At 37.9% G+C, this 25,819-nt stretch overlaps 5 protein-coding genes across 8 annotated transcripts; 1 reads left to right on the top strand and 4 right to left on the bottom strand.

The window, feature by feature from the left end:
- Positions 1-31: 31 nt before the first annotated feature.
- LOC137962175 (tRNA(His) guanylyltransferase 1) lies at positions 32-5,154 on the bottom strand. Of its 3 annotated transcripts, none has more exons than XM_068808905.1 (9): positions 5,046-5,154; positions 4,502-4,571; positions 4,156-4,266; positions 1,773-1,904; positions 1,554-1,598; positions 1,256-1,425; positions 1,013-1,098; positions 822-929; positions 32-652 (listed from the first exon to the last, which is right to left on the bottom strand). In XM_068808905.1, exons 3-9 carry the CDS (start codon positions 4,257-4,259, stop codon positions 521-523), a joined length of 777 nt encoding a protein of 258 aa, XP_068665006.1. In that variant the 5' UTR covers positions 4,260-4,266; positions 4,502-4,571; positions 5,046-5,154; the 3' UTR covers positions 32-520. The 3 variants fall into 3 exon arrangements, with proteins under 3 accessions (XP_068665006.1, XP_068665007.1, XP_068665008.1); XM_068808906.1 differs by having other exon boundaries at positions 4,506-4,571; XM_068808907.1 differs by lacking the exon at positions 4,502-4,571.
- Positions 5,155-7,452: 2,298 nt separating this feature from the next.
- Positions 7,453-9,227, top strand: LOC137962174 (cytochrome P450 71A1-like). The gene is made up of 2 exons (XM_068808903.1): positions 7,453-8,355; positions 8,437-9,227. Exons 1-2 carry the CDS (start codon positions 7,453-7,455, stop codon positions 9,046-9,048), a joined length of 1,515 nt encoding a protein of 504 aa, XP_068665004.1. The 3' UTR covers positions 9,049-9,227.
- A 3,878-nt stretch (positions 9,228-13,105) lies between these two features.
- Positions 13,106-14,714, bottom strand: LOC137962116 (cytochrome P450 71A1-like). The gene is made up of 2 exons (XM_068808833.1): positions 13,839-14,714; positions 13,106-13,738 (listed from the first exon to the last, which is right to left on the bottom strand). The coding sequence occupies exons 1-2, from the start codon at positions 14,712-14,714 to the stop codon at positions 13,106-13,108; spliced, it is 1,509 nt and encodes a 502-aa protein (XP_068664934.1).
- Positions 14,715-16,842: 2,128 nt separating this feature from the next.
- Positions 16,843-18,449, bottom strand: LOC137962115 (GDSL esterase/lipase At5g14450-like). The gene is made up of 5 exons (XM_068808832.1): positions 18,233-18,449; positions 17,740-17,947; positions 17,508-17,685; positions 17,166-17,436; positions 16,843-17,075 (listed from the first exon to the last, which is right to left on the bottom strand). The coding sequence occupies exons 1-5, from the start codon at positions 18,447-18,449 to the stop codon at positions 16,843-16,845; spliced, it is 1,107 nt and encodes a 368-aa protein (XP_068664933.1).
- A 1,687-nt stretch (positions 18,450-20,136) lies between these two features.
- On the bottom strand, positions 20,137-25,278 carry LOC137963986 (anaphase-promoting complex subunit 10-like). Of its 2 annotated transcripts, none has more exons than XM_068811240.1 (7): positions 25,242-25,278; positions 23,546-23,738; positions 23,078-23,138; positions 22,880-22,972; positions 22,208-22,278; positions 20,557-20,661; positions 20,137-20,470 (listed from the first exon to the last, which is right to left on the bottom strand). In XM_068811240.1, exons 2-7 carry the CDS (start codon positions 23,719-23,721, stop codon positions 20,401-20,403), a joined length of 576 nt encoding a protein of 191 aa, XP_068667341.1. In that variant the 5' UTR covers positions 23,722-23,738; positions 25,242-25,278; the 3' UTR covers positions 20,137-20,400. The 2 variants fall into 2 exon arrangements, with proteins under 2 accessions (XP_068667341.1, XP_068667340.1); XM_068811239.1 differs by lacking the exon at positions 25,242-25,278 and adding an exon at positions 24,600-24,764.
- Positions 25,279-25,819: the final 541 nt, after the last annotated feature.

Below are 25,819 nucleotides of genomic sequence, written 5' to 3'. Positions count from 1 at the left end.
GTGTTTTTGTTTCCTACAACTGTTCAGAGACTTTCTCAGCAGGATCCCCCCAGCCAACTTCTCCAAAAACCAAGTCAAACTCCCCACTTCACTAGTCTTCTCTGCGAGTTGTAGTTATCTGACATAATCTAATACAGATGATAGAGATGAAAGAAACAGAAAAAAAAAAAAAAAAATTACTGGAGGACGATTTGGTTGCAGTACAAAATGGGAATTGGAATTCTAATGATACATGAAGTTCGAATAATTATCTGACCATCATACCTATCAAACTTACAGTGTCTTTAACGACGCAGAAAATCATCTTTTATTAGTAGTCAAACAGAGGGGGAAAGAAACATCTCAGCACGAAGAGTGCAGCAGATCCCATCGATTTGTTTACCATCACAAAGCTATATTGGTCGTGCTCCTTGGGAGTAAGAGAGGCAGTACACAACTCACAACAGATCTATCTTGTTCACGAAACCTTCCCCTACACCTTACAAAACCAAAGTTGTCTCAGCCTGGGTATAATGAGTTATTACTCTTGAAGGATATGAGGATGTTCCTCCCAAAAGCCAGTCCCAATTATGTCACAATGTTTGACAACAACCTTCGTTCTTAATCTTTTAACAGGTTCTCCATTCTCACTGAACTTCACAATATCTTCCACCTGAAAGACAAAAACACAGGTAAGTCTAGTAAAAAGTGGAAACTTTTTAAGGGAGCCGATACACTCGAGTTATCTAATACCACTTCCCTGTTTCAAACACCTGACGAGCAGTAGTGTTCTTCCAGTAAGAGCACAGATTAAAATTCAAATTGATGAAATATGAACTTACTTTATCCCTGAAAACGCTTGATCCTTTTCGGAATATTGCAGGTAATGTATTATAGTTGATGCCAAACTGTTGGAAGAGAAGTTCATTTTTCTCTTGTGTTTGAGTTCCCTACATATTTAAGGATGTCTAAGTTCTTTTCCCCCAGTCGAACAATTTTAGTATGCAAAACAAGAACAACAAAATTATTTCACCTTTAAAAGATCCTGAGCTTCCTGTTTAACTTTACCGGACTTGACCAATGCCCAGAAACAAGTATTGTATTGGTTATTAATGTGACCTGCATCAATCAGAGGCCAAGTAGACAGGAGAGAGAATTTTCCAATGACAACGTACCAACCATTAGTTAAAAGAAGAGCAAGTAGAAAAGAATGCATAAGCAAAAGCACTCTTTCAATTAAAAATAAAATTTCTTTGGTGAATTAGTTAATACTCACAATCTACTTGTCTCCATGAGAGATAATCTCGAAGAATTGTAGTAGATGGATAGCATATTACCCGTGCATCAAAGTAAGGTGGATATTGCAACTCTTTATGAGGGAAGAACTCTTTCCACTTCATTGCATATGCAGAAGAGAAGAATGACAGAACAAGAGAAATTATTTTGCTGCAAGTTCAATTATAAAGTTGTGTTTCATGTCTGAATCAAGACAGTGCATGATTAAGAAGGTGAACTACAGGAAGTAAGTTGAATGAAATTGAAGGGGGAAAAAGGAAGTTTGGAAAAAGAAAGACCTGCCACGTCTTTGGTAGAATTGAGTTGTTTTCTTCATGATAAAACTGAAAAATGTAAGTACAGAATGCATCGAAATCTTCAAATAATAAATGACCAAAAACCAAAAAGCATAGAAACATATGATAACCAATTTGACTTTCTGGAACCAAACAACCATTTTGGAGCATGCTGGCTTTGTTAATACATACATTTTATTCAATAAGAAGTAGCAATCTTACCTGTATTCATCACTAACACCATAGGCAAATATAATGTCTGGAAACTCACCGAGCACCGATACTGCACATGAATTCATTAGATTCAGGGCTCTTTCATCATTTGGTTTCTCAAAATCATGGATGTCAGAAAACCTGGCAGAAAAGAGAAAAGGACATTACTTTGGAGTTTCCAAACATCATAAGCCAGTTTTGAAGATTTTTCTGAGAGGATGACGCACATTACCAACATTCAAAAAAGAAAAAGATAATAATTAAAGACTATTGCTTTCAGAAAAAAAATAAAAAATTATAGACTATTGCTGACTATTGCCATTCAAAAAACATTTAAGGAATATTGCTGTTAATTTTTTTTTTAAAGACCATTGTCCTTCAAAAAACAATTTAAAGACTATTGCCATTCAAAAAAAAAAAAAAAACACTATTAAAGGATAACGTTCTGGGAGCAAAATATCACCCCGTCTAAATGGCAACTCACAGCTACAACCACTGGACTGATTGCTTATCACCTAAAAACTATGAAGAGAGAAAGACAAACATCTCCACAAATATAACCTTGAACTAGGCAACTATACCACTCATAGAAAAATTGTATTGTATTTTGAACTAGAGTTTTTACAATTTCATTACTGTTCAAACAGTACTCTTAATTTCAGCAGTGAGGAGAATAATTATAACGATTGTGCTTGTAGAACTCCATTTCCATTATGATAGAAATTACCTACAATTCTAGAGGACAAAGAGAACTACTTCAGTGCCTCCATTGTTTCCTTCCCACTTCTCTCACTTTCTCTTTCTTAGTCTCTCTATTGGGAACAGTAGTTTTCATGTCTCTTCCCAACCCCATCCTCCCCACATATACTGAAGCTGATCCATCAGCAGGGTTCAGCCATGATCTGACCGTGAAGAACAGAAAGAATGAGGCGATCCGTAGAAATATCTATAAAGGACGACTTCTGTCCTACGTAGGGATCTGATCTGAGGTTCAAATAAAAGATTAAAAAATTCCAAAAAGAAGAAAATATCCGACTAATAGGGTGGCTACACTCAATAATTTCAAGTTAGTATGAGTGCATGGTAGGGAACAAAAACCATAGATGTCACTTGATCTCAGCAGTGTAGTCACTGTGTAGTCTTCAGCTTAACTGTAAAAAGATAAACATATTTGACTCAATAATGCTGGCTTCAGTTAGAAGTGAGACAAACAGAATAGTATCTTTTAGTCCGATCAGGTAAGCGGGAGTTTGGTGTCTAAGCTTTCTGTCCATGCGCAGGCAGCTCTGCAAGAGTGGGAGCCTCCTCCCCCTTGGTTGCATTAAGCTTAACTTTGACAGCAGCTCCCTTAGTAACCCAGGGCTTGCTGGAATTGGAGGAGTTTTCAAATCTAGCAATGGTGTAGTCATTTCCTCTTTCTCCAGTCCCTTGGGATCAATAGAATCCACTGTTGCTCAACTTTCAGCTCTGGGCAGGGATGGAAGATCTTCAAAGTTCCAAGGCCCCCTTACGATGGAAGGTCTTGGTAGTGATTTCCTGGTGCTCTAAAAAGATTGTAAGAATTGGAGGAGTTTTCAGATCTAGCAATGAAGTCCACTATCGCTGAACTTTCAGCGCTGGGCAGGGATTGAAGATCTTCAAAGTTCCAAGGCCTCCTTACCACGAAAGGTGATTCCTTGGTGGTTATTTCCTGGTGCTCTAAAAAAATCACCCTGAGGAGGTTGTTGAAGAAACCATTACCAAATAATCTAAGGTAAGTCTCATGCAAAGGAGGCCTCACAGTTGAAACAAAATCAAAGAAGAAGAGAAAAAGACTGTACATGGAGCACGTGTAGGAGGAAGATTTCCTTCTTCTTCTATTAGTTTTAGTTTTCTTTTTACAACTTATTGTGATTAAATTTAGTGAGATATTCTTGGGAGTAATTGAGACTTTGGGAGAGTTAATTTTAGGATTCAAGTTGTCTCCCTTTATAAAGGGACATGATATAGGAGAGCAAAACATCTCTCTCGTTATTCTGTCAAGTTAATATCCAACGTGCTCTCTCTTTGTCTTCTCTTTCTCACTCATGTTTCTTCTCCTCTCTTCTCTTCTCTTCTCTTCTCTTCTATCTTTCATGCTTCCTCTCTGTTAATCAACAGAGCCTTTGGTCCTCATTCTTTGAAGCCATAGACCTACCTGAGAACTTTGTATGTTTGTAGAATCATGTTCTGGGATCTGCCAATTATATGGCAGATTCTCCTGCTAATGAAGGGGTTACCTACCAATATCTAATTGTTTGGGGCGCCTCCACTTGATTGTTCGCTGTTTTCTTTTGGGCCATAACAAAATGAGCCCTTTCTCACAAAGAAAAAAAAAATCCTCAGCTCTTTCTTTAAAGAAGAAGGCAACTACCTGTGGAAATGGCATCCATCAATTCTAACAACAATCCATGTCGAAGGCATCAATGGGTCATTGACTTCGAATGACTTCACATATTCATATTTGCTGTTTGCCATTTCACAGCTGAAACAAAACAAAAATCAACCCTTTTAGTAAAATAATCCAATCATAGCCAAACCAATCATGTTCATGGTCCGTTTAGCTAGAATATGTACAAACTATCATCATCTTGATAATGTGAATGTCAGAATGAAAGTGTAAACTATTCCAAGGGGCTTCATTGAAGAAGTTTCCGATCAATGTTGTAATCACACCAAGTCTAGTAAGAATATTCACATAAAGCAACAGATCAGAATACCAACTAAACCGTGGGACAAACAAGGAAGACACGCTGCTTATGATGGGTTGAAGGCAGTTGTTTCTTCTTCCTGAAAATGTTCCAGAAAAATTGAGGCAAACAGTTTTCAGTCCAAGAACATAAAATAGTACAGAACATGGTAAAGCAAATAAATTCAACTCCTGGACGATATCCGGAATCTCAGAGTGGTAAAGTTCAGTATACAAAAAACGAAAAAGAAAGCATTGAACTTAAGACATGCCAAAATGCACGCATCCTTGTTGTCTAGCACGATAGGAAGCACGAGGAACGCAAAAAACACGAAGTAAATGAGGGGTAAGAAGGAAGAATGAACTGAAACTATTAACTGGGGGTTGCTGAACTTCCTGTGACGACGGAGATAGTACCCTTTAGCAGACAACGGAAAAAAGGGGGACTTGAATGAGGAAAATGAGAAGACCTTGTAAAGCGAGTGAAATATGCAGAAACAGAGAGGTCAGTGCAGAGTGATGGAGAAACATGAGACAGAGGATCTAAGAGGCTAAAGAAGGAAGAAGATTGATACCTGCGTCAATGTCCTCGTCGGCGACGAAGAACACGCTGACATTCAGAGCAAGAAGACGGACCTCACGCTCTTGCGGGTCCAATGTCGATGCCTCGGATGTCTTTGGGGGTGGCCGAGACGAGCCGAGCCCGAACTTGAACTTTGCCTATTTTTTAATTCGAGCTTGAGTCAAGCCCAGCCTCGATAGAGCCTGAAATTATTATGGAACTCCAACTCAATAATTTGAACCAACCGACTTTGAGCTCCAACATATATATTTAATTTTTTTTAAAAAATACATATCTCGAGTTCGAGTTCGAACTCCAATATACATTTTAAATTTTTTTTAAAAAATATATTAAATAAATTATATATAAAATTATACATACATTTTACATAAATTTGGGCATAACCTCTAGATAAAATTAGTATAAATCTAATCGAACCAAGTCGGAACTGAACCAAGTTCAAATCACTCACGAGCCGGATCGGTTCAATACCACCCCTGCTCGGAGGGAGACACCGGGGAAGAGCTGCACAATCCGCAAAATAGCAAACGGATTCTACGGCGGGTAAATTTACCCGATTACCCGTTTACCTATTTTTAATAAAATAAAATAAATATAAATGATTTATATTTTGAATACAATTATTTGAATGAAATTGAGGTAGTTTTGAGATATGTATCTCTTATAAAAATCTAAGAATTTTTTTGAATGTAGTGGATGACTCAATTTAATGATATTTATTTAAAATAAATTTATTATGATTAATTAATATAAGTTATTATATTTTTGAGAAAAAAATATATACGATATATTGTTTTTAAAAAATTAAATTTTTTTATTATAGTTTCTATTTTATCTCTTAGGCCTTTAAGTTATCCCCAAAAGGAGCTCAAAGGAGCTCAAAGAATAACCAAAAGGAGCAACCAATCGGTATAGGACTCATATTTTTTAATCAAGATTTGTAATGCAAAAATATAACTTAGAGGTTGTCTTGTTAGGTTTTGGAAGTTAATTCGATTTCCATAGTCACCTATACTTTGATTTTGATTGGGTTGGTTATCCTGATGATACTAAATGGTCCACAAATAGCTAGAGCATGCACTGAGGCCTCTACTTACCTGACTCTAAACCTAATTATTTATTGTGATACTATCACTCCTATTTTCTTGTTGTTAATTCCATCTAGCTAGCATTCCTATAGCATACCTATCAAGATTGACTACCATGTCCTTACTGAAGTTGTCGATATCCTCACTCACCAAGCTTTAGTTCAAGTATTATTGGCCCTAAAGAAAATCTCCTTGCCTTACTTTGCTTGAGGGTAGAGTACCATGAAGTTAATCAAGTCACTCCATGACTTAACCGCCTTGTTAACCAAATAATTCTCTCTCTCTAATGTGTATGTGGCATGTGACTAGCTAAGTTTGGAAGCCTCTAATTTATTTAGTAAACCCAAGATCCTAATATTCATTGACCCACTTGAGGCTCTTCTTTAATACCCATCTTCATGTATGAACCATTATTTTGTCTCCTACAAGTGTACAATATTAAGTCCTTTAAGGAGAAACTTAGGGCGAGGGATAGGGCAAATAAGTTTATCAAATTTCGATTGCAAGAATTCAATTAGATTGAAAATTTAGTAACTAAACACACTAAGACTGTAATAATCATAACAAACCACAAACCGTACAAGAGTTTTTTAGTGGTTCACGACCCGATATATATCTCAGACAATATACATAGGCAAAAATATCTCATGAGAAAACAGATCAACACCCAACATTAGTATAGTTTGTCTCCCTAACCTTTTTGTTTAATACTATAAATCCCTATCCCAATATGATTTGCCCTTAGAGATGTTTGTGTCTCCACCATTAGTTTTATTTGCAGGTATAAGTGAGGTAGTCAGCCTCTATATAAATGTGCTTTGTCAAATTATAGTAAGGGACTAGCACAAGTCAATTCATTACTAAGCTACGTAAGTAATGTTTATATGATTCTTATGTGGTTTACAACTCCCTTAGACTCACCAATGAACCATTAGCATTACTTTGCTATAAAAAATTGGAAACCCTAATCTTCTATAAAGCCTGAAACCAATCCTTCTTCTAGAAATTATCATCTTGTGTTACTTTAACTTAAAACCCTAGAATTGAAATCTTAAACCAGTGAGAGTTCACTCACTTTTAAATTTTATCCTCTTTAAGTAGGAGTGGATAAGATGTCTTATTCTTACACGTATCCGATGATACACTAGAAATATCTAGGCTTTTGACATGAATGAGACATCTAGGAAAACTGGTGCACCCACCCAGATTTGTCATGTTTTGGGATGCTTTGGATCTTTGAGACCCTTTCTTGAGAAAAATATTATGAATAGGTGAGATAGCTCACTTTGTAGAGGCAAACGGCATCCCAATATGGCTTTCTTTTCCATGTATCTATGGCTGGCTTTCTTTCTAATGCTTCTTCCTGCAATTATTTTTCTTAGAGAAATCAGCAGGAGAGGCAAAAGCCACAGGCTCCCACCTGGTCCCCCTCAATTTCCCATCATAGGGAACTTGCACCAGCTTAGGAACTTCACCCATCGATCGTTGTGGCTTCTTTCCAAGAAGCATGGCCCCCTCATGTACCTCAAGCTAGGAAGTGTACCTACAGTGGTGGTTTCATCTGCTAAGATGGCAAGGGAGGTGATGAAGACCCATGATCTTGAGTTCTGTAGCAGACCACCTCTCTTGCCCTGCAAGAAGCTCTTCTATAATCTGTTGGATGTGAGTTTTGCTCCCTATGGCCATTACTGGAGGGAGATGCGCAAGATTTGTATCCTGGAGCTCTTCAGTGCCAAAAAGGTCCAATCTTTTCGATTCATGAGGGACGAAGAAGTTGCAAAAATGATCCATGGTTTGTCAACCCTTTCTTCTTCTTCTTCTTCTTCTTCTTCAGAAGCTTCTAACTTGACTGAGATGTTGATTACTTTTACAAACAATATCGTCTGTCGGGCGGCTTTTGGCAAGAGCTACCATGAAGGAAATCGAGACGAGAAGATCAGACTGCATGGGGCTATCAAAGAAGCAGAAATTGTGTTAGGGTCTTTCTGTGTCACTGACATCTGGCCATGGCTTTGGTGGATCGATGTCCTCACTGGTACCCGAGGCCGGCTTGAAAAGAATTTCGGTGTCTTGGATTCTTTCCTTGAGAAAGTCATTCAAGAACACCTTGACCATTCCGGGCTTAAACCTGAACAAGAAGATCTCACAGATGTGTTGCTTCGAGTTCAGAGAGATCTCCATCTCACTCGGAATCATGTTAAGGCTATCATCATGGTAAGCTTTACATGACAATCTCTGTCATTGCTCCAATCTCTCCAGTTCTAAAAATCAGTTTGTTTTTTTTTGCTATGATAGGATATTTTGCTTGCTGGCACTGGCACCACCTCTACTTCTGTGTTGTGGGCCATGACAGAGCTCGTGAGGAATCCATTAGCAATGCAGAAAGCTCAGTCTGAAGTCAGAAGAGTTGTTGGACGGAAAGTCAAGGTTGATGAAAGTGATATCCACCATCTCGATTATCTTCAGTCCGTGCTCAAGGAGACTCTGAGATTGCACCCTCCAGCTCCATTATTGCTCCCTCGAGAAACCGTCCAAGACTGTAAGATTGATGGCTATGACATCCCTCTAAAAGCAAGAGTCTTCGTCAACTCATTCGCAGTCGGCCAACAAAATGAGTTCTGGGAAAACCCAGAAATTTTCCACCCAGAAAGATTTGAAAACGAATCGATAGATTACAAAGGACAGGATTTCCAGCTGATCCCATTCGGATCTGGTCGAAGGGGGTGCCCTGGTATGTACTTTGCCATGGTTACAATGGAGATTGCCTTGGCAAACCTCCTCTACAGTTTCGACTGGAAGTTACCCGATGGAATGACCAGAGAGGAAATCGACATGAATGAATCTTTTGGGCTAGTGGTGAGCAAGGAGACTCCCCTCCGCCTTGTGCCTGTCAAATGTCCGTGGTAAAAACTGGTATTGGTGTGAGCTGTCTGAGCTTTCTTTCAGACGAGGAAATCCTCCGTATAATCAAAACAAAAACGTCATATAAGATGGTAGGATGATAAATAAAGGTATCAGAGCATTGATTTTCAGGACTCCCGTCTATGGTTTTAATATTCAAAGAAACCATTATTTTTTTCTATGCTCATATTTTTTGTTAGTTTTACTTTACCAGTCATATTATTATTGTTTTTTTTTCTCGGCTTCATTAAGTCTGGTTTTGCATCGTTAATCCTTAGTTTTCCCTGCCATCCTACTAGGGGTGGCATCGAGCCGAGCCGAGCCGAGCCCGAACCTGTCTATGTTCGAGCCGAGCCTCATCTCGAGCCTAAAATTGTTATCGAGCTCGAGCCCAACGAGTTCGAGCCGAGCTTGAGCCTCAACAAACATTTAAAACTTTCCAAAAAATATATATCGAATAAAATGTATATAAAATTATGCATACATTTTACATAAAATTGGGCATGACCTCTACATAAAATTGGGCATAACCTCTACTTAAAATTGAGCATAATCTATATATATAATACTTGTATAAAATTCGGCATGACCTCTACTTAAAATTGGGCATAATCAATATACATAATACCTGCATAAACACTCCATAAAATTGTCTATACATTCCATAAACACTCCATGAAATTATTTATACACTCCATAAAATAGTCTAAACACTCCATACACTGCATAACATTATAAATAAACTCCATACAATAATCAAACACAACAAAATTAAATGAAATATCACTATCAATTTACAATCACCCAAATAAAAACTATAAATCCTTTAAATAAAATCCTATTACTATTAGAGACTTGAAAATTACAAGAAATATTTTAAATATTTCTTAGGAAAGTTAAATGGACCTCTTATTGCCTTTTCTAAGAAAATAAATAAAATTAATAATTAATCTAATATATTATTATACTTATCGATAAATTTTTAATCACATAAAATGTCAAACACAAAATTGCTATGAAAATTGCCTCATGCTCAAAGTATTATATCATCAACTGTCAAATACTTATTCAAAAATTTTCTAACCCATCTTGGCAAGAAAATCTTACTTAGAAAATTATATGATTTTTTAAAAAGAATTTATAATTAGAAAAATATTTTGAAAAAACATGAGGCACTAATGGTCCCTATATTTCTACTAAAATGTCTTTTCAACATTTATTGAAAAAACCACTAATAGTCTCTAGAAACGTATTTCTACTAAAATATCTTTTCAATTTCTTAAAGAGCCATGAGGAAGGGACAAAGAGTTTTTTTTTTCTTGTTTATGATCTCCCCCGTAGGGGTGGCTTTGAATAAATTATATATAAAATTATGCATACATTTTAAAAAAATATAATGATAGGGGAGGCTCAAGATTGAATTTGAATAATTGATTAAAATGCATTAATATTAATCTTTTTTACTCCAATTGTTGTCTAGCTTGGTTTATAATTTTTGAATCCCCCCAGATAAAAATTTATATTTTAGGAAAAACTAAAAATATTTTTCCTATGATACATATTCCAAAAAAAATCTTTAAATAAAATCTTATTACTATTAGTGACTTATTAGAAAATTACAAGAAATATTTTAAAATTTTCCTAGGAAAGTTAAATGTACCTTTTATTGTATCTTCTAGGGAAATAAATAAAAATTAATAATCAATCTAATATATTATTATACTTATCGATTAATTTTTAATTAAATAAAATATCAAACAGAAAATTACAATGAAAATTACTTCATGCTAAAAGTATTACAGCATCAACTATTAAATACTTATTCAAAAATTTTCTATACAATTTTCTACCCCATCTTGGTACGAAAATCTTACTTAGAAAATTATATGATTTTTAATAAAAAAATTTCAATTAGAAAAATGTTTAAAAAAACTTGAGACACTAATATTTTATAGAAATTTATTTCTATAAAATTTATTTTTAATTTTTTCGAGAGGAAAAAGTTTTTTTTTACTTAATGACTTCGCACGTGTGAGATCATCTTCACGCGATGGAGGGGGGAGATTATTTCTCCCCTAAAGTTAGGTTATGGTTTTCCACCCAGACGATGCGGAGGGAAAGGGGTTACGGCATCGGGAAGGACCTGTTGTCGGGGATGATGACTGCGACGGAGGTGACGGCGACGGAAACAGAAGCTACGACAAGGAGAGGAAGAAATCGAACGGACGGCCACGGAGGCGGCGACAACAACCGACGGGAGGGGCTCGGCGGTGACGAGGGGAGGAAAAATTTTCCCCCCCTCGCTCTCGATCCCGCTCCCCCTCCCGATCCCAATTACCGATTCAGACTCACCTCGAGCCGGCTCGCGAGCCGACGAACCAAACCTGGCTTCAGTCGAGCTTGACTCGTTAAGGTAAACGAGCCGATTTCGGTGCTCGAGCTCGGCTCGAGCTCGATATAAGGAATTGAACTGAGCCACTCGCGAGCCGGCTCGGTTCGAAGCCACCCCTACAGCTGACTAAACAACCCGTACTGCTTCATGGCGTGAATATTTTCTTCTGGTTTAGCACCAACTTTGCTCTTTGGTTCTTGCCGTGGTGCCGAAGTTCTGGTTTTTGCCGAAGATAACGTTGTCGTTGCCAAAGAAGAAAAAAAAATGAAAGAGAGAAGACACTGTTGTTGAGGTTCGCGAAAGAGAAGGAGAAGGAATTTAGTTGCTTCTCTGTTCGCGAACGTTGCTGAATAAGAAGAAATAAGTCGGCCACTCTTTGTTTGCCATGGTCGGAGAAGAGAACTCTGCGCTGTTCGAAGACGACGACAGCTTGCGGAAAAAAAAACTTCTCTACTTGAGCCGCTTACTCCGTCTCTGTTCAGCTGACGGGGAAGACGACCCATCGTCGCTGGAGAAGATGACTCTGCACTCGAGAAAAAAAACGTCTGTTGCATGGTTTCCGCGGGAGGACGATGATGCTGAAGTATGCAAGTTGCCGTTTCTGGACGGTTTTCGCCGAGAGTCCGTCGGCGTCGAGAAAAAAAAAATGACTACTGTTGTCGATGGGTGGCCATTTAGGGAGGACAAACATGGTGTCGCCTGAGAGATCCGAACTCTTGGGGGGAAAGTTTCCTCCCGAAGAAGCCGAAGCTCTGTTTCCACCGAGAATCCGTCGGCACACGCTGGGTTAACTTGGCGCTAATTAAATTTACTAACTTGGCATCCAAGAGATATAGAAGACGGATTCAAGGCCCACAGATCAAGGAGCTACATCCAACATGAGTTAAAACTGGAATATGGAGCAATGTCGTAGCGGCCAGAGAATAACAGAGCAGGTCTGCTCTGTAGTCGTCGTGATCGAAGACACTTTGTCATCACCAAAGACGCTCTGTTGTCACCGAAGACGCTCTGTCATCACCCATCACCGAAGACGCTCTGTAGTGACCACAAAACCGAAGACGCTTTGTCGTAACCCATCACCGAAGACTGTCTCGAATTAATCTCTGGTTCGTCGTGAGAGCACGGTTCAGAAGTGCTCTCGACGAACAAGACGACAAGACCAGATTTGACTCGGACCAGACTTGATCGAACTGAATTACCAAACCGGACCGAACTGAACATCCGAATCGGATCACACAGATAGACTTTCGCTGATCACACCCGATGGAGCGCTCAAGAAGAGCGAATATATCGATGTGCAAGACTGAAAGAAAGCAAGCAACCATGCTTTGATGAGCCTTAATGGTTTACCATCTGGGCTTCTTGAACAAATTAACAGAGAGTTAGACACCTAGAAAATTGGTTCTTTGAGAATTTCATCTTTCTGTTTGTTGAATAAATCATATGTTGTTAAGCATTCAGATTTTCATCTTTGGACTTTGGCACTGCTAGTGGATTATGTAAAATCTGCAATTCATTTATAATTATTTTCTTATATTTCATTATGAATATACATTGCACTCCATGGGAGAAATATTAGTCTTGATCGAAAGAGCTAACGGATCAAACCCTGAAAACCAGTAAATGTGTTCATAGTAAATTTCCTGTTTCAGATGCCATGGCTATGTCAGGTTACGATTCACTCTCATTTGTTCCAGTACAATATATGATCGGCACAAGACGGAGAGGCGTCTTCCTCGTCATAACAATGCGATAAGTGTCACTCATGTCGATTTCCTCTCTGCTCATCCCCTCAGGCAGCTCCCAGTCGAAGCAGAAGAGAAGGTTAGCCAATGCAAGCTCCACATTGGCTATCCCGAAGGATAACCCTGGGCATCCCCGTCGACCTGCTCCGAACGGGACGAGCTCGAAATCCTTCCCTCTGTAATCAATACTACTGTTCTCGAATCTCTCCGGCATGAACTCTTCTGGGTTCTGCCACGATTCTTGGTCGTGTCCGATGGCGAAAGCGTTGACGATGACTGTTGTCTGGGGCGGAATATCGTAGCCCGCGATCTTACAATGGTGCAAGGTTTCTCGAGGGAGGAGAAGTGGAGCGGGAGGGTGCAATCTCAGGGTCTCCTTGATGACTGCGTTGAGGAATTCGAGTTTGTGAATATCGGTTTCTTCTACCTGCTGTTTCCCTTTAACGATTCTTCGAACTTCTTCCTGGGCTTTCATCATCGCCGATGGATTCCTCATGAGCTCCGTCATCGCCCACTCCAAAGCGGCCGAGGTGGTATCTGATCCGCCGATCAAAAAATCCTTCCCAAAGATAGAAGAAAGACGAAGTACTTCAGACCAAGATAGGAAACAGAAACAGAAGATAAAGATTAAAGAGTACCCGAGGAGGTCGAAGTCTCACCATGAGTGTTCCTTTAATGTCATCTGTACCCAGATTCAGTTCTCGCTGCAGTCTGAGCAAGATATCGACGAAAGCTTCTTTTTCTGGGGTTGGACTCTTTTTGTCGAGATGCTCCTCAAAGACATTCTCATACAAAGAATCAAGCTCATTGAAGTTCTTCCGGAGACGACCAAAGAGTCCCGTGAGCACATCAATCCACCCCAGTTGTGGTAAGTAATCCATGATGAAGAAAGCACTCAACAGAGTCAGTTCTTCTTTTACAGCATCAAGCAGTTTAACCTTCTGCTGCTCATCACCTCTCAGATAACTCTCCCCAAAGGCAATTCTGAGTAGAATTTCGTTTGTAAACGTCAGTAACATCTCGCTCAAATCGACAGGTTCCTGAGGGGAAGAGCAGGACCTGGTGATTCTACGGATCATTTTTCTAAGCTCTTGGTTCCTGATGGAACTGAAAGACTGCACCTTTGTAACACTGAACAATTCTAAAATGGAAATCTTACGCATCTTCCTCCAATGAGGCCCATACGGCGCGAAGACCACGTCTCGGTTGTTATAACTGAGCATCGTCTGGGAGACGAAAGAGGGTCTGCTGCAGATTTGAAGATCCTGAGATTTCATCACCTCCCTTGCCATTTCTGCAGATGAAGCTACCAGTAGAGGACGTCGTCCGAGTTTCAGGAACATGAGGGAGCCGAATTGCTTGGAAAGTGACCAGAGAGACCGATGGTTCACCTCCCTGAGCTGGTGCAGATTGCCAATGATGGGAAGTTGGAATGGACCTGGCGGCAGGGATCTTCCTCTACGGTTTCTGTTAAAGAGTAGAAAAGCTGGAAGAAGAAGCAGCAGAAACGTCAGGAAAAATACAGAGACAGCCATTGTACTTCCCAAGCGAGCACCTGGATTCTGTTACAGACCCTCAGCAGCATTATATAGATCGCTTTTCAATTTTTTTCTGGTTTACCATGGCTACAGATGATTTCCAGAAGCTGCGAAATCTCTGTTCCTTTGGAGATCAACTGCAAATGGTCCTTTCAATAGATTATAAACTGTTTATTAAGCAATCTTCAACTGTTCATAAAGCTTGTGTTCTTTACATAAAGCTACTGGACAATTCTTACCTTCTCAAATTCATTTGTTTCATTCACAAGACAATTGAAGAGGATAGGTTAACTGACAGCTTATTTTGCAAACTTAATCCCAAAACTCTTATTAGTAAGATCCCTTGGAGCAATCACTTTCAGGATTTCTCTGTGGTTATCAGCACACTCTGAAATATGATTTAAAAGAAGTTTAGCCTGAAACATGATGTTTCACTTCAGGGGCCAACAATAATATTAAAGAACAGTGCCACATATAATAAATTAGTAAGATCATGGCAAGCAATGATTTTAAATTAGTAACAGACTTCCTTAACCGTGAGATGGACATTGGACCTAACTTTCGTAATGGTAGTAACAATATGTTTCAAATTTTAAGGGGAACAAGACAATATTACACGCCCTATGTAAAAGCAAATAAATGGTAGATTTTATTGGAAACAACTCAAAGAAAGAGAAAGGAAGGAGTAAGACAAATGAGAGGCAAAAGAAAAGGGAATTTTTGTTACAATTGTTTGCTTATTCAAAGCTTTAGTATATGGGTATTTATACTAGTCATAAGATACTAATCAATAGATGCATATCATCATACCAAAAGATATTAATTAACAGATGCATCTTATCACACGAAAAGACACTAGTCAATGGACGCATAAATTTTCGATTTTGTTGAACAATATTGGCAATAGCTTCTTGTAAAAAACTTCAATTCATTAGTGGTTTGATCCATTGGAACCTAGACAGGCACAACTTTCCAATGACATATTATTGACACCATATAAATAATAATTCAACTGATTGTTTGATTCCAATCAAGTTTAATATCTAACATTAATATTGAAGAGGCGGTAACCTACCCTTCCATGTGGTAAAAAGGGAGAGGATCCTCTCTCCTTCTCTCTTTATAGGTCACTCTTTTGTTAAGAGGGGGCCATACTGCCCCTTTTAGTTGTTCGAGAAAAAAAATGAGGGGCAGTCTTTCTTTACTATTCAGCATTTAGGCTATATCCCGAATTAGAACATCTAATTGTCACATTTAGAGATATAATATCTAAGGTCTTGTAGAGCTGAGTTTCGAATACATTATTGAATTTTTCATCTTGTATTTTACCACATTATTAAAGAACAAAATACTGCAAAAAAAGGAATTTTATTGTACTACCCAATTTTCAACTTAATATCACAAATACGCATTTTGACAAGTCGATGGCACATGTATACAATCAAGCGTAATACATAGGCTTTGACTGTTTTGGCGGTGCCACATCAACACAAGTCTAACAAAATGTCACACCCCACATCATCGATAAGCCACATCATTGAATGCCACGTAAGGCTTCCACGTTAGTTTACCTTTTTTCTCACATTTTTTTCATGATTAATTTAAGTTATTTTGTAATTAAAAAATATATTAAAAACATTCATTTCTCTTTTTAAAATTTTTACAAATTCCATTTCATTACCTTCACTTTAATATAATAAAAATATATAATTTGATTATTAATATTTTTAAAAATATTTTAAAATATAATTAATATTTATTTTACTTAATATCTTAATATAATTATTTTACTTTAAGATATATTTAATTTAATAAAATATTTAGTAAAAAAAAAATTAGTTTTTAAAATTCTTATTTGTTGGAGCAAATTTTCTACCTTCTTTTTTATAATTTAAATTTATTATTCTTACCTAAGAACGGGAGTATTAAATTTTTTATGACTTTTGTTAACATTGACAAGTGAAAAAATTGCGTTCAAAAGCAATCCAACAGATGAACTTCAACTTGCTTTCATTTCATTTTCATGGCAGAAACATATTATTCGCCTGAGCGATAAAATACATTATTTTCGTCAGCAGAGATCCATTAGTGTGGTCTTACAGTGATTAGCAGATCCGACACTCGCTCAATGCATAGACCTGTAACAAGCTTGGAAGACAGAAGCACCGGTATCAGAGAGGCCGCCATAGAGAATGTGGTTGGCAATCCCCTTGTTAGCAGCTTCAGTGTAGTGAGCACCATCCCAGCTCACAAACTTGGACGGATCTTCACAAGTAGAAGAACCCTCCGCGCCGCATCTGATGACCTGCCCACCCTCTTGGTACCGCCCGCAGCAGAACTTGAAAGGTTCAACAAACCCTGCAATCAACAAACAGAACAAGAACTAAACTTTTGAACAGTGACGGAGACTAAGAACGGGAGTAACAGTGCTGAGACCACAGCTCTTGCCTTGCTTCTGGGCATCACTGATCAGAGCATACTTTGCAGTGTAAACATCAACATATGTGAAAGCTGCATCTGGGAGGTTCTCCCTTAGTTTGTTCACTGTATCCTTGAGCTCCCGGTTGAACTCTTTGGCCGCTTCGTTTTGAGGATTGACACATCCAAATTGATCAAGATTGTTAGGCTTGTTGGGGTAGTATATCACTGAGTTTGGCAAGCAACCAACTGGTCCAGTATTATGGATCCAGAACCGGCGAGCTCCAGCTTCATAGAGTTGCTACACAAGCATGAAATATCACCAGATCCACACCCTATTCAAGAAGAGTTGAGAGACAACACTTCACTTACATGAACGTCTTGAGAGAACTGGTTGACGGTGTCAGGAAGAGTAGCCAGCAATTGATCCTCAGACATGGATTGGAACCCAGCATTTAGATCGTTTTGCCCTATATCTAACGTATAAAGGGCATTAGCGAAATCCTCCGGCTGTGGATAATTATCTGGAAAGAAAGCACGTACCGATAAACTGATGAGTTAAGTCGGGCATGTAACAAACAGGAAAGAAGGGGTTCCGAAGTGCTTCGATATACCTTGGCCGTAGTGGTCACTGGTCAGTTTTTTGAACTGCAAGAACTGCCCGAACTGCACGTTGAGAGATGGAGGGCTGAAACTACCTGAGTTTTGAGGTCGAATTGTGGCTCCTCCGGCGGCGAAATTGGCTCCATGTCTGTAATTATTTCCGGCGGATTCCGAGTACGGGCTCAGATACGGCAGTCCTAAAGTTTCAGCTGCACAAGGCTTGAGCAAAATGAGAAAGATGAGAAGATGCTCCAACCATGTTAAAACATGAATATTTCTACAAAATTTTCTTCCACTTACAAAAATGAAAAACATCAAAAAGATTTAGTCCAAAACATTATTTATTTTTTATCTTAAACTCCAAATAAATCATTATTAAAAATAATAATGGTAAAAATTCAGTATTTAATTAGTTGGATTGAATCATAATCGTATTACAGAAAACTGGTATACAAAGATTATGGAAGATGAAAACGAAACAAAGTCTGGATTACCCAAGAAGTCTATGACAAGTCTCCCGTCAGAGGCTCGTCCGCTCGGCTTCCCAAAAAACGTTTGGCCATTGGGGGGAGAAAGTGAAGCTCCAGTAGCAGAGTTGGAGTCCCCAAAGTTGAAAATCGCCGGGAAATAGCATTTTCCCACCTCAGCAGCGCCTCCATGAAAGCCCAGAACCAGAAGCACAAACACCAAAGCTAATCCTACTAGACCCATCTCACCGAACTCCGATCACTGATTCGATCTAGCGTCTGCCTCTGAAGTGAGTTCAAGAACATCTCATCGCTATTTATACTGATGAGGTAAGAAGAAGTGACAGCCACGAAGGCTCCTATCTGTCAAGCAGCAGCAAAGAGAGAGACGTCGCGGGCATGGTGGTCGGCTGGGAAGGATACGTTACGGGCTCTGATTTTGGGTCCTTTCACCACGTTGCCGCAGGCGGGGGGAGGACGACGGCGGGTGGGTGATTTACAGCTCAGGTTGAGTGGTCGAGTTTTGGAAGTGAGCGGAAGGAAAAATCAGCATTGGCCGTCAACGTTTGCAGGATAAGTACGAGGAAGCCATTGTCTGCAACCTTTTTCTTGGTTTTTGAATTTAAAAGCTGATGTTTCGATTTGTGAAGCTTAAACGCTTTACTTCTTTGTCCTATACCGTCACGCAGGAAGTTGGAGTAGTAATGGCTGCTGAACTGCATGACTTCTGAGATTGAAGGGACGAGTGGAATCAGCAGTCAGACTCGTTCTGAGTCCGGTCTGTTGACTCGAGAACGACTCAAGCTACTGATTCAGGCATTATTCCCAAACTGCAATTAAAAGTGAAGGTAAATTATCAAAGTGAATTATTTATTAGTGTAAATGCAGTAAATGTAAAGTTCACAGAAAAATACTTTCCTCTGTTAATGTCTAAAATAAAAAATATAATGTAAATAAGAAAATAAATTATTTTTTATAATATACCTAATAAACATGATTACTACCCTAATAAGTAATTTAATGTAGTATTAAAATATATTAATTAATTAATTAATTAAAATATTTTATTAATAAATTAAGATAGATTGCAGTTTAATCCAAATTAATACAATAATCACATAAGACAATTAATTGGTGTATTAATTAATTATAACAAATAAATAAATAAAATTATAAAAAATAACATAAAAAATATAATATAATATTTTATTAATAACATAAGATATGTTTTAAGTAATATAAATTAATAATATATTTCCTCAAAATTAAAAATTATTAGTTTAATTAATGATAAAAATAAAATAATTAAACAAAAATATTTGATTGATTGCTTACTTTAACAATATTTTAATTAACTCTCTTAAATCACTAATTTAATAGTAATAAATATAATAAATAAAAAATATAATATTTTATTAGTAACATAAGATAGATTTTTAATAATATAAATTAAAAATCATTAACTTAATTAATTATAAAAATAGAATAATTAAACAAAATACTTGATCAATTGCTTACTTTAACAATATTTTAATTACCACTTTTAAATAACTAATTTAATATAATAAAAAATAAAAATATATATAATAAATAAACATAATATAATATTTTATTAATAACATAAATTAATAATATATTTCAAAAAATTTAAAAATTATTAGTTTAATTAATGATAAAAATAAAATAATTAAACAAAAATACTTGATAATACACTAAATTAATTAATAATGAGCGAGGAGAACAAGATCCACTTTAACAAGCCAAGACACAAGTTTAAGTAGATGAATCAAGATTCATATGAGAATCCTAATTTACCCATTTTACTCATGGGCGAATTCAAGTAGATAAACCAGTTCATCCACATGAACCAGCACCCAGTGCGTACTCTTGAGGTATCCGGGTGACAGCATAATCTAATTTACTCACTTGACCCAAAGGCACATTAGCATGCCCTGAAGTCACAATTCAGACTGGACAATTGGTCACTGATTGTGTAAACAATCTTGCATTAAGGTTTTGAAAATTGAAAACAAGTAGCATCAAATGCTATATTTGATACTGATTTGAATTCTATCAATCGTCAATGCCACAAGTGCATGTAGATGAGAATGTAGATATTGATTCCCACTGTAAAATCAACAACTTTTGATTTTTCAATTCCATCTTCTGCTCAAATTTGGATATCAAACAAGTCATCATCTCACAATAGAGTAAGCAATGAACTCCTTAGAAGTGAATTGGAATGGCTGATGAGGAATTAGGTTCCTGCAGCCAAATAAATTTTTGAGACGAAGGAAATTGAAAAAAACAGTATATAACTAAATAGAAAGGATCTGAGGCCAATCGCTTACAGTCGAGGGCCATAAACTTTGATCTGACGCACATGGGTATCCCCTCCATTAAGGTGGTTGGACAACACAGCAAGTTGCAGCATGAAGGTGTTGATAAAAGTCTCTCTGCGGTGAGTGAACAAAATCAAGGATTTCTTTTCTTTAAGTAAACAACCCATGCATCTTCTCTATCCATATATGTATACTATGTAGATATACGATATGCACAGCTTAGAGTGACAAGTTCAGCAGACATACGATCACCTAAAATAAAATCATTCTTCAGGCTTCCAGACATGTTCAATAGACCTACAAATTAAATGCTAAGAAAATTCCACACCATGTTAGACACACCAACAAGACCATCAAAGTCAATATTCTAATAAGGAATTAGATGACAAAACAATAAAGGAGAAGAGTTTAAATTGTCATGTACTAATCAATCCTATCCGCAAGGAAAACCTGGCCAGCTCCACAAGTTATTCCCTAGAGGTGATAGTTGTTTACATCATATGTGCCTATGCAAGGACAATATGGTATCTTTCTGCAATCCTACTAATTTTGAATATGCCGTCTAATAGAACAGTTTCAAAGACATTGAATTTGAGAAGAAAAAAAAAAAAGAGGCTATGCAGAGAATAAACACAAGGATGGCAAGTTACTTGATGCAACTTGGCTTTAGCCCAAACAACATGGAACCAGCCACAGAAGAAGGACTAGAGTAAGTTTTCAGATATTCAGCATGGTCAAAGTTGAGGAACCTCAACCCAATTCAAATTCAGGTCAGAGTAGGATTGAAGCCTTGAGTAACACAAAGACAACTCTGAGTCGACCAATTTTGAGGTGTATATACTAAAGGAATCCTCTTAGTTCTCTTACATGTCAATAGTGATGTATACCTTCTTTTTTCTTTTCAAACCTTTCCTACAGAATTAAGTGGGAGCTACCATATATTCAGAGAGATTTTTCATTTAAAAAATCCTCCCTGTGGAAATAATTTCAGAACTCTTGGTTAGTTTTTGTGAGAGATAAAATGGGAATGCCCCCAAAAATTTGGTTTGTAATCTGTTATCACTTGCATCTTCAAAAACTATCCTTCAGAATTTATATATTAACTTTTTTGCTCCATCAACATTGTAAATAACTTTATGGAGAGTGGATTAAAATTCCTCTCCATTATGCCATGATGCGATTTTATAATGACGGTGGGATTTGCTACCATCCCTGGTTTGGTATACTTGAGGGTGGAATGCACTACTTGACCAGTGTCCCTGTCACTGCCAAGCATCTTTGGATTGGCATTAACAGAAAATCTTTATCTTTGGAGCTCAGGATGGTTATATGTTGTTCCCTTCAATGATAGTAGAGTGCCTGTAAAGCTTGAGTGATGTAACTTGAGAGTTGCATCAAAGGGGTCTTCATAAAACATCACTGTCGCTGCTCTCAAGAAAAATAAAAAAACACCACTGTTGTGTGAAAAAACACATATTGTACTCTATTTTCAAATCCAAGACAACCCATGGGAGGTTGTGATATCTACAACTCCCACATACACAGCATAATACATGGTAAAGTTGGCAGCATGAAATGCATCGCCTGAGATAAACTTGAATTGTTAACAACAACCTAGAGGGAAACATGAAAATAGTAAAGTTTCAAAAACATTGCTTACCGCGGATCAGATCCAGACAAAGATATATAAAACCAACCAACAGGCTTCACAAGTTCCACTGATTTTATCTCCTGAAAACATTAACTTGCAGGAAGTCATCTTAGAGCAGTTCTATAGAATATAAAGCTCATATAACAAAAAAAGGGAATGAGAAGGAAAGAAATATTGATGAGATTAGATGTTTATTAATAAAAAAGAACATTTTGTAACCTGTTTCACAAGTCTCTGATGTAGAAATTGCTTAGAGAACTATATAAATCATCTTATGAAGATCAATTAAACCTAAAAGTGCATGAAAAAATATGCTGTTATTATTTCAAGACTTATTTGCAAAGGCTCCATCCACGCAGAAACTTGAAAATACTTCCCTTGTCAAATAAAAACTATGCCTCTGGTGCTATGCCTATTGCGTGAAATTCAATGAGAAAGCTTAGCATCACTCAACCTGAATAATTTTACTTTTTTCATGAAGAAGAAAGAATTTGCTATCTAGATTAATTTTGGCAACAGAGTCAAGCGCTAAACTGCATTGCAAACAAACCTCGATTTGACACATGAAATCTACGTTGGAGAAACTTTGTCATATATTTTCAATTCCAAACCAGTCATGTAAAAAATAACATCCTGTGAGGTTCATGACTACTACAAACGAAAAATAATCAGGCACATTACCTTCAAGTTGTGGAAGCCATCACCTGAGCGAATAGATAGCTTGCTTGGTGTATAGCTCTCATCTAGCTTGAAGTCCACATGGAGTACAAGTAGCTATAAAAGAAGAAAAAAAAAGCTGGTTAATTGGTGCCGAATCTAATTAAATACTACATCGGATCTATGAAATGTCAGGATCTAAATGAAATCAACAATACATACATGCAACTTAACTTTCTTCTGGAACTGTATATTGACCAGATGTGGCTGGGCACCATCTGACCTGTAGACATAAGAAGCACATAAACAAATCTCTGTTGTAGAGAAAAATATAAATGCTTTGCATTGCAGGGAAGGATATCATTTTGCTGAGTTAAAATAATTCAGTTGATTCAGGTCAAGTGCATCCTAATGAATTCGTATTAGAAAGTTGACAAGAGGATTAGGTGATATTTGATCACAACTTTTTATGGGTGAACCTAATGAAAGAGGAAAACAGAGACACAACCCTGAGCAAGTACCCAAAAAGATTTCTCTCACTATCTTTTGATTCGGCTGCAAGGTTTAAAAATTAGGAAGCAAGTGAGACATGCAATATTGTTCAAGAGGCCACCATGCGTGACAGTAATATCTGTTGCGTATCAGAAACCGTAGAACCAATACTTCTTTGTAACATAAATGATTACTTACTGCCAGTAGGTATCCAGATTGTCGTCACGGAGAGCAAGAACACCATTGCCAGGTTTGCAAGAGCTGACACTCCAAGCAGCCCTTTTTGCCATCTCCTGGAGGTCACTGTCGACCACCAGATGCTGATTCCCCACCAGCTTCCCTTCCTCCTCACCTTCAGATTCTGTTGTAGCCATTCAATAAAAATGCATACCTAGGCGAAAATAAAGGCTGTCAGAACATCTGCTTCAAAATGTATATTCTGGAAGCACTGGAAAATCAGGCAACAGCTACGGAATCTTCATGTGCTACACACTTTCTGTGGCTTAGGGTGAGCATATCATTGACAAGAGAATTTGGAGATGGGAGTAGTGCTTCAGTCTAAAACATGTCTGCCCGGTGCATCAAGTTTATTAGAATAGAACAGGAGCAAAACACAAACCAGAAAATAAATTCTCAACTCCATTTCATGTTCTTCTCATTTATTCGAAAGTGATGACATAGCTACAAAAAGATTGGGAGCTTACGTTCATGGTATTACTTTCTATTGCAGTCAGCTAGTTCACTGTGCGCTTAGTGGGTTAGGGACCGAAATCAGTACTTCGATCATCAAAGTGATCGAGGATCAGCAAAAGCTTGCGTAAAACCGGCTACGATTCAAGATTCTCTAAGAATCAAATAAGTGAACACGTGCCAGCCATGATAGCAGCATATTTTGCAGTGATGGTAGCACATATTTTTTTCCGATAAATCATCCCAAAAAAGAAGCGGCAAATGTTAAGCCCTCTCAGCTGTGAGGGGACGGGAAGAAGACTGAGAGGAAGAGTTCATGAGAGGGACATAGGATTAACGGAAAAAGCTACCACTCTCTGGTCAAGCGAATATGTGCTATGGTAAGAAAGAGAAAGAAAAAGGAATACCCAGCATTCCCCAATTGAGAGGATGTGACCTTAAACCAAAGGAAGACCAAAGATCAACCATTTCAAAGATCAAAGTACAGAGCATGAGAAGTGATGGAGAGACACAAGTGACTAAGAGCAGAGCGAGAGGGAGAAGGAGAATGATTAATCCTTACCGGACTAACGATGGAGGCGAGAACGATCGCTTCTGGAAATGTAATGTAAGACTGATATCTGGAGTCTGGACTCGAGCTTTGAATTTCGTAGTGGGGAAAATGAAGCGCCTGACTAGTTTTTTAATTTTTTTCCATCACTTTGTCAGGAAATGAGAATCCCTCGTTTTTAACCCTGACAATGCAAATCCTCTGTAGTAAGTTTAAAATGTAGTAGTGACTCAGTGAGTCTGAAATTTTCACCCAAACTTCTAAACTGCCATGATGGTATGTAGTGTGAAATTCCTCCACAAGTATTTCATACCTTTCTTCAAAGCAACCCGCCAAGACAAAAATGAGATTAGAACTACTACTTTGTTTTGATCCACAAGTAATTTTGATCCATCACCGGCACCCTCCTCTAAGAACAAGGCTGAACCACCGCGTTGTCCAAAGAACAAGTTCTTCCTAGCAAAGTGGTTTCGTTTTGGATCAAAATGATATGGACAAGCATAGACAACAAGTTCTTCATTATTTCCGTTTTCATCATACTTCAATCAAAATTTGTCCAAGTTTCATTTTCATTTTCACCCCAGCCACCGACAGAACTTGTGGGTGGTGAAAGATTGAAAGATTCTCGAGCCATGACCACCTTGTTAACTTTACCTAATCCATTAAATCATCTCTGCCGAAACGCCCTTCAACATCCATCTCCTATTCCTCTTTTCCAGCAATCAAGATTCTGCTGGTCATTTCATCGAACATGGATCGTTCACCGAGAAGCATTTTCTACCTTTAAAGTAAAAGTTGACAGGAAACGCCATTATCAGGCATTAGGTGCCTTCCCACATCATAACAGAAGAACCCAGAAGCCTATAAATTAATTGAGCAGAAGATTAGACGAAAACACAGTGCACTCGCAGAATCACAGACTACCAAAACTTCCACCATGTTCGGCAAGAGAAACAAGGCGACTCAAACACACAGGGTCATCTTCGCGGACGAAGCTCACGTCCCAAACACCCACCACGCCAGTCATCCGAAGGGAAGCCACGATGGCTACAACGGCCAAGTGATCAACAACCCCATAGACGTCCCCACGGAGAAAAAGCACCCAAAAGACTACCACGACCACGTGAAGTCCGTGGAGAAGATGCTCAGCACCAAACCCGAGGGGCCTCACTTCCCCAACCTCCAGCTGATGTTCAATCAGAAACCTATGTACGGCCACCCTGGGGACATCG

Source organism: Aristolochia californica, unplaced genomic scaffold (genome assembly GCF_029961685.1).
Source record: "Aristolochia californica isolate CCGP_79_NKW_82.1479 unplaced genomic scaffold, dmAriCali1.0.hap1 SCAF_4, whole genome shotgun sequence".
NCBI lineage: Eukaryota > Viridiplantae > Streptophyta > Magnoliopsida > Piperales > Aristolochiaceae > Aristolochia > Aristolochia californica.
This window is presented reverse-complemented; position numbering and strand designations above follow the sequence as displayed.

Coding starts and splice junctions, on each gene's coding strand:
- LOC137962116 (XM_068808833.1), bottom strand. CDS start 14,714: ATGGCTGTCTCTGTATTTTTCCTGACGTTTCTGCTGCTTCTTCTTCCA. Junction 13,739..13,838: donor ACATTAAAGGAACACTCATG/GTGAGACTTCGA, acceptor ATCTTTGGGAAG/GATTTTTTGATCGGCGGATC.
- LOC137962174 (XM_068808903.1), top strand. CDS start 7,453: ATGGCTTTCTTTTCCATGTATCTATGGCTGGCTTTCTTTCTAATGCTT. Junction 8,356..8,436: donor ATGTTAAGGCTATCATCATG/GTAAGCTTTACA, acceptor TTGCTATGATAG/GATATTTTGCTTGCTGGCAC.
- LOC137963986 (XM_068811240.1), bottom strand. CDS start 23,721: ATGGCTACAACAGAATCTGAAGGTGAGGAGGAAGGGAAGCTGGTGGGG. Junction 22,973..23,077: donor AGAAGAAAGTTAAGTTGCAT/GTATGTATTGTT, acceptor CTTCTTTTATAG/CTACTTGTACTCCATGTGGA. Junction 20,662..22,207: donor TTGTCTGGATCTGATCCGCG/GTAAGCAATGTT, acceptor CACTCACCGCAG/AGAGACTTTTATCAACACCT.
- LOC137962175 (XM_068808905.1), bottom strand. CDS start 4,259: ATGGCAAACAGCAAATATGAATATGTGAAGTCATTCGAAGTCAATGAC. Junction 1,426..1,553: donor TTCTACCAAAGACGTGGCAG/GTCTTTCTTTTT, acceptor TTGAACTTGCAG/CAAAATAATTTCTCTTGTTC. Junction 930..1,012: donor AAGCTCAGGATCTTTTAAAG/GTGAAATAATTT, acceptor TTAAATATGTAG/GGAACTCAAACACAAGAGAA.
- LOC137962115 (XM_068808832.1), bottom strand. CDS start 18,449: ATGGGTCTAGTAGGATTAGCTTTGGTGTTTGTGCTTCTGGTTCTGGGC. Junction 17,948..18,232: donor ACTTGTCATAGACTTCTTGG/GTAATCCAGACT, acceptor AGCCTTGTGCAG/CTGAAACTTTAGGACTGCCG. Junction 17,686..17,739: donor TACGGCCAAGGTATATCGAA/GCACTTCGGAAC, acceptor TTAACTCATCAG/TTTATCGGTACGTGCTTTCT.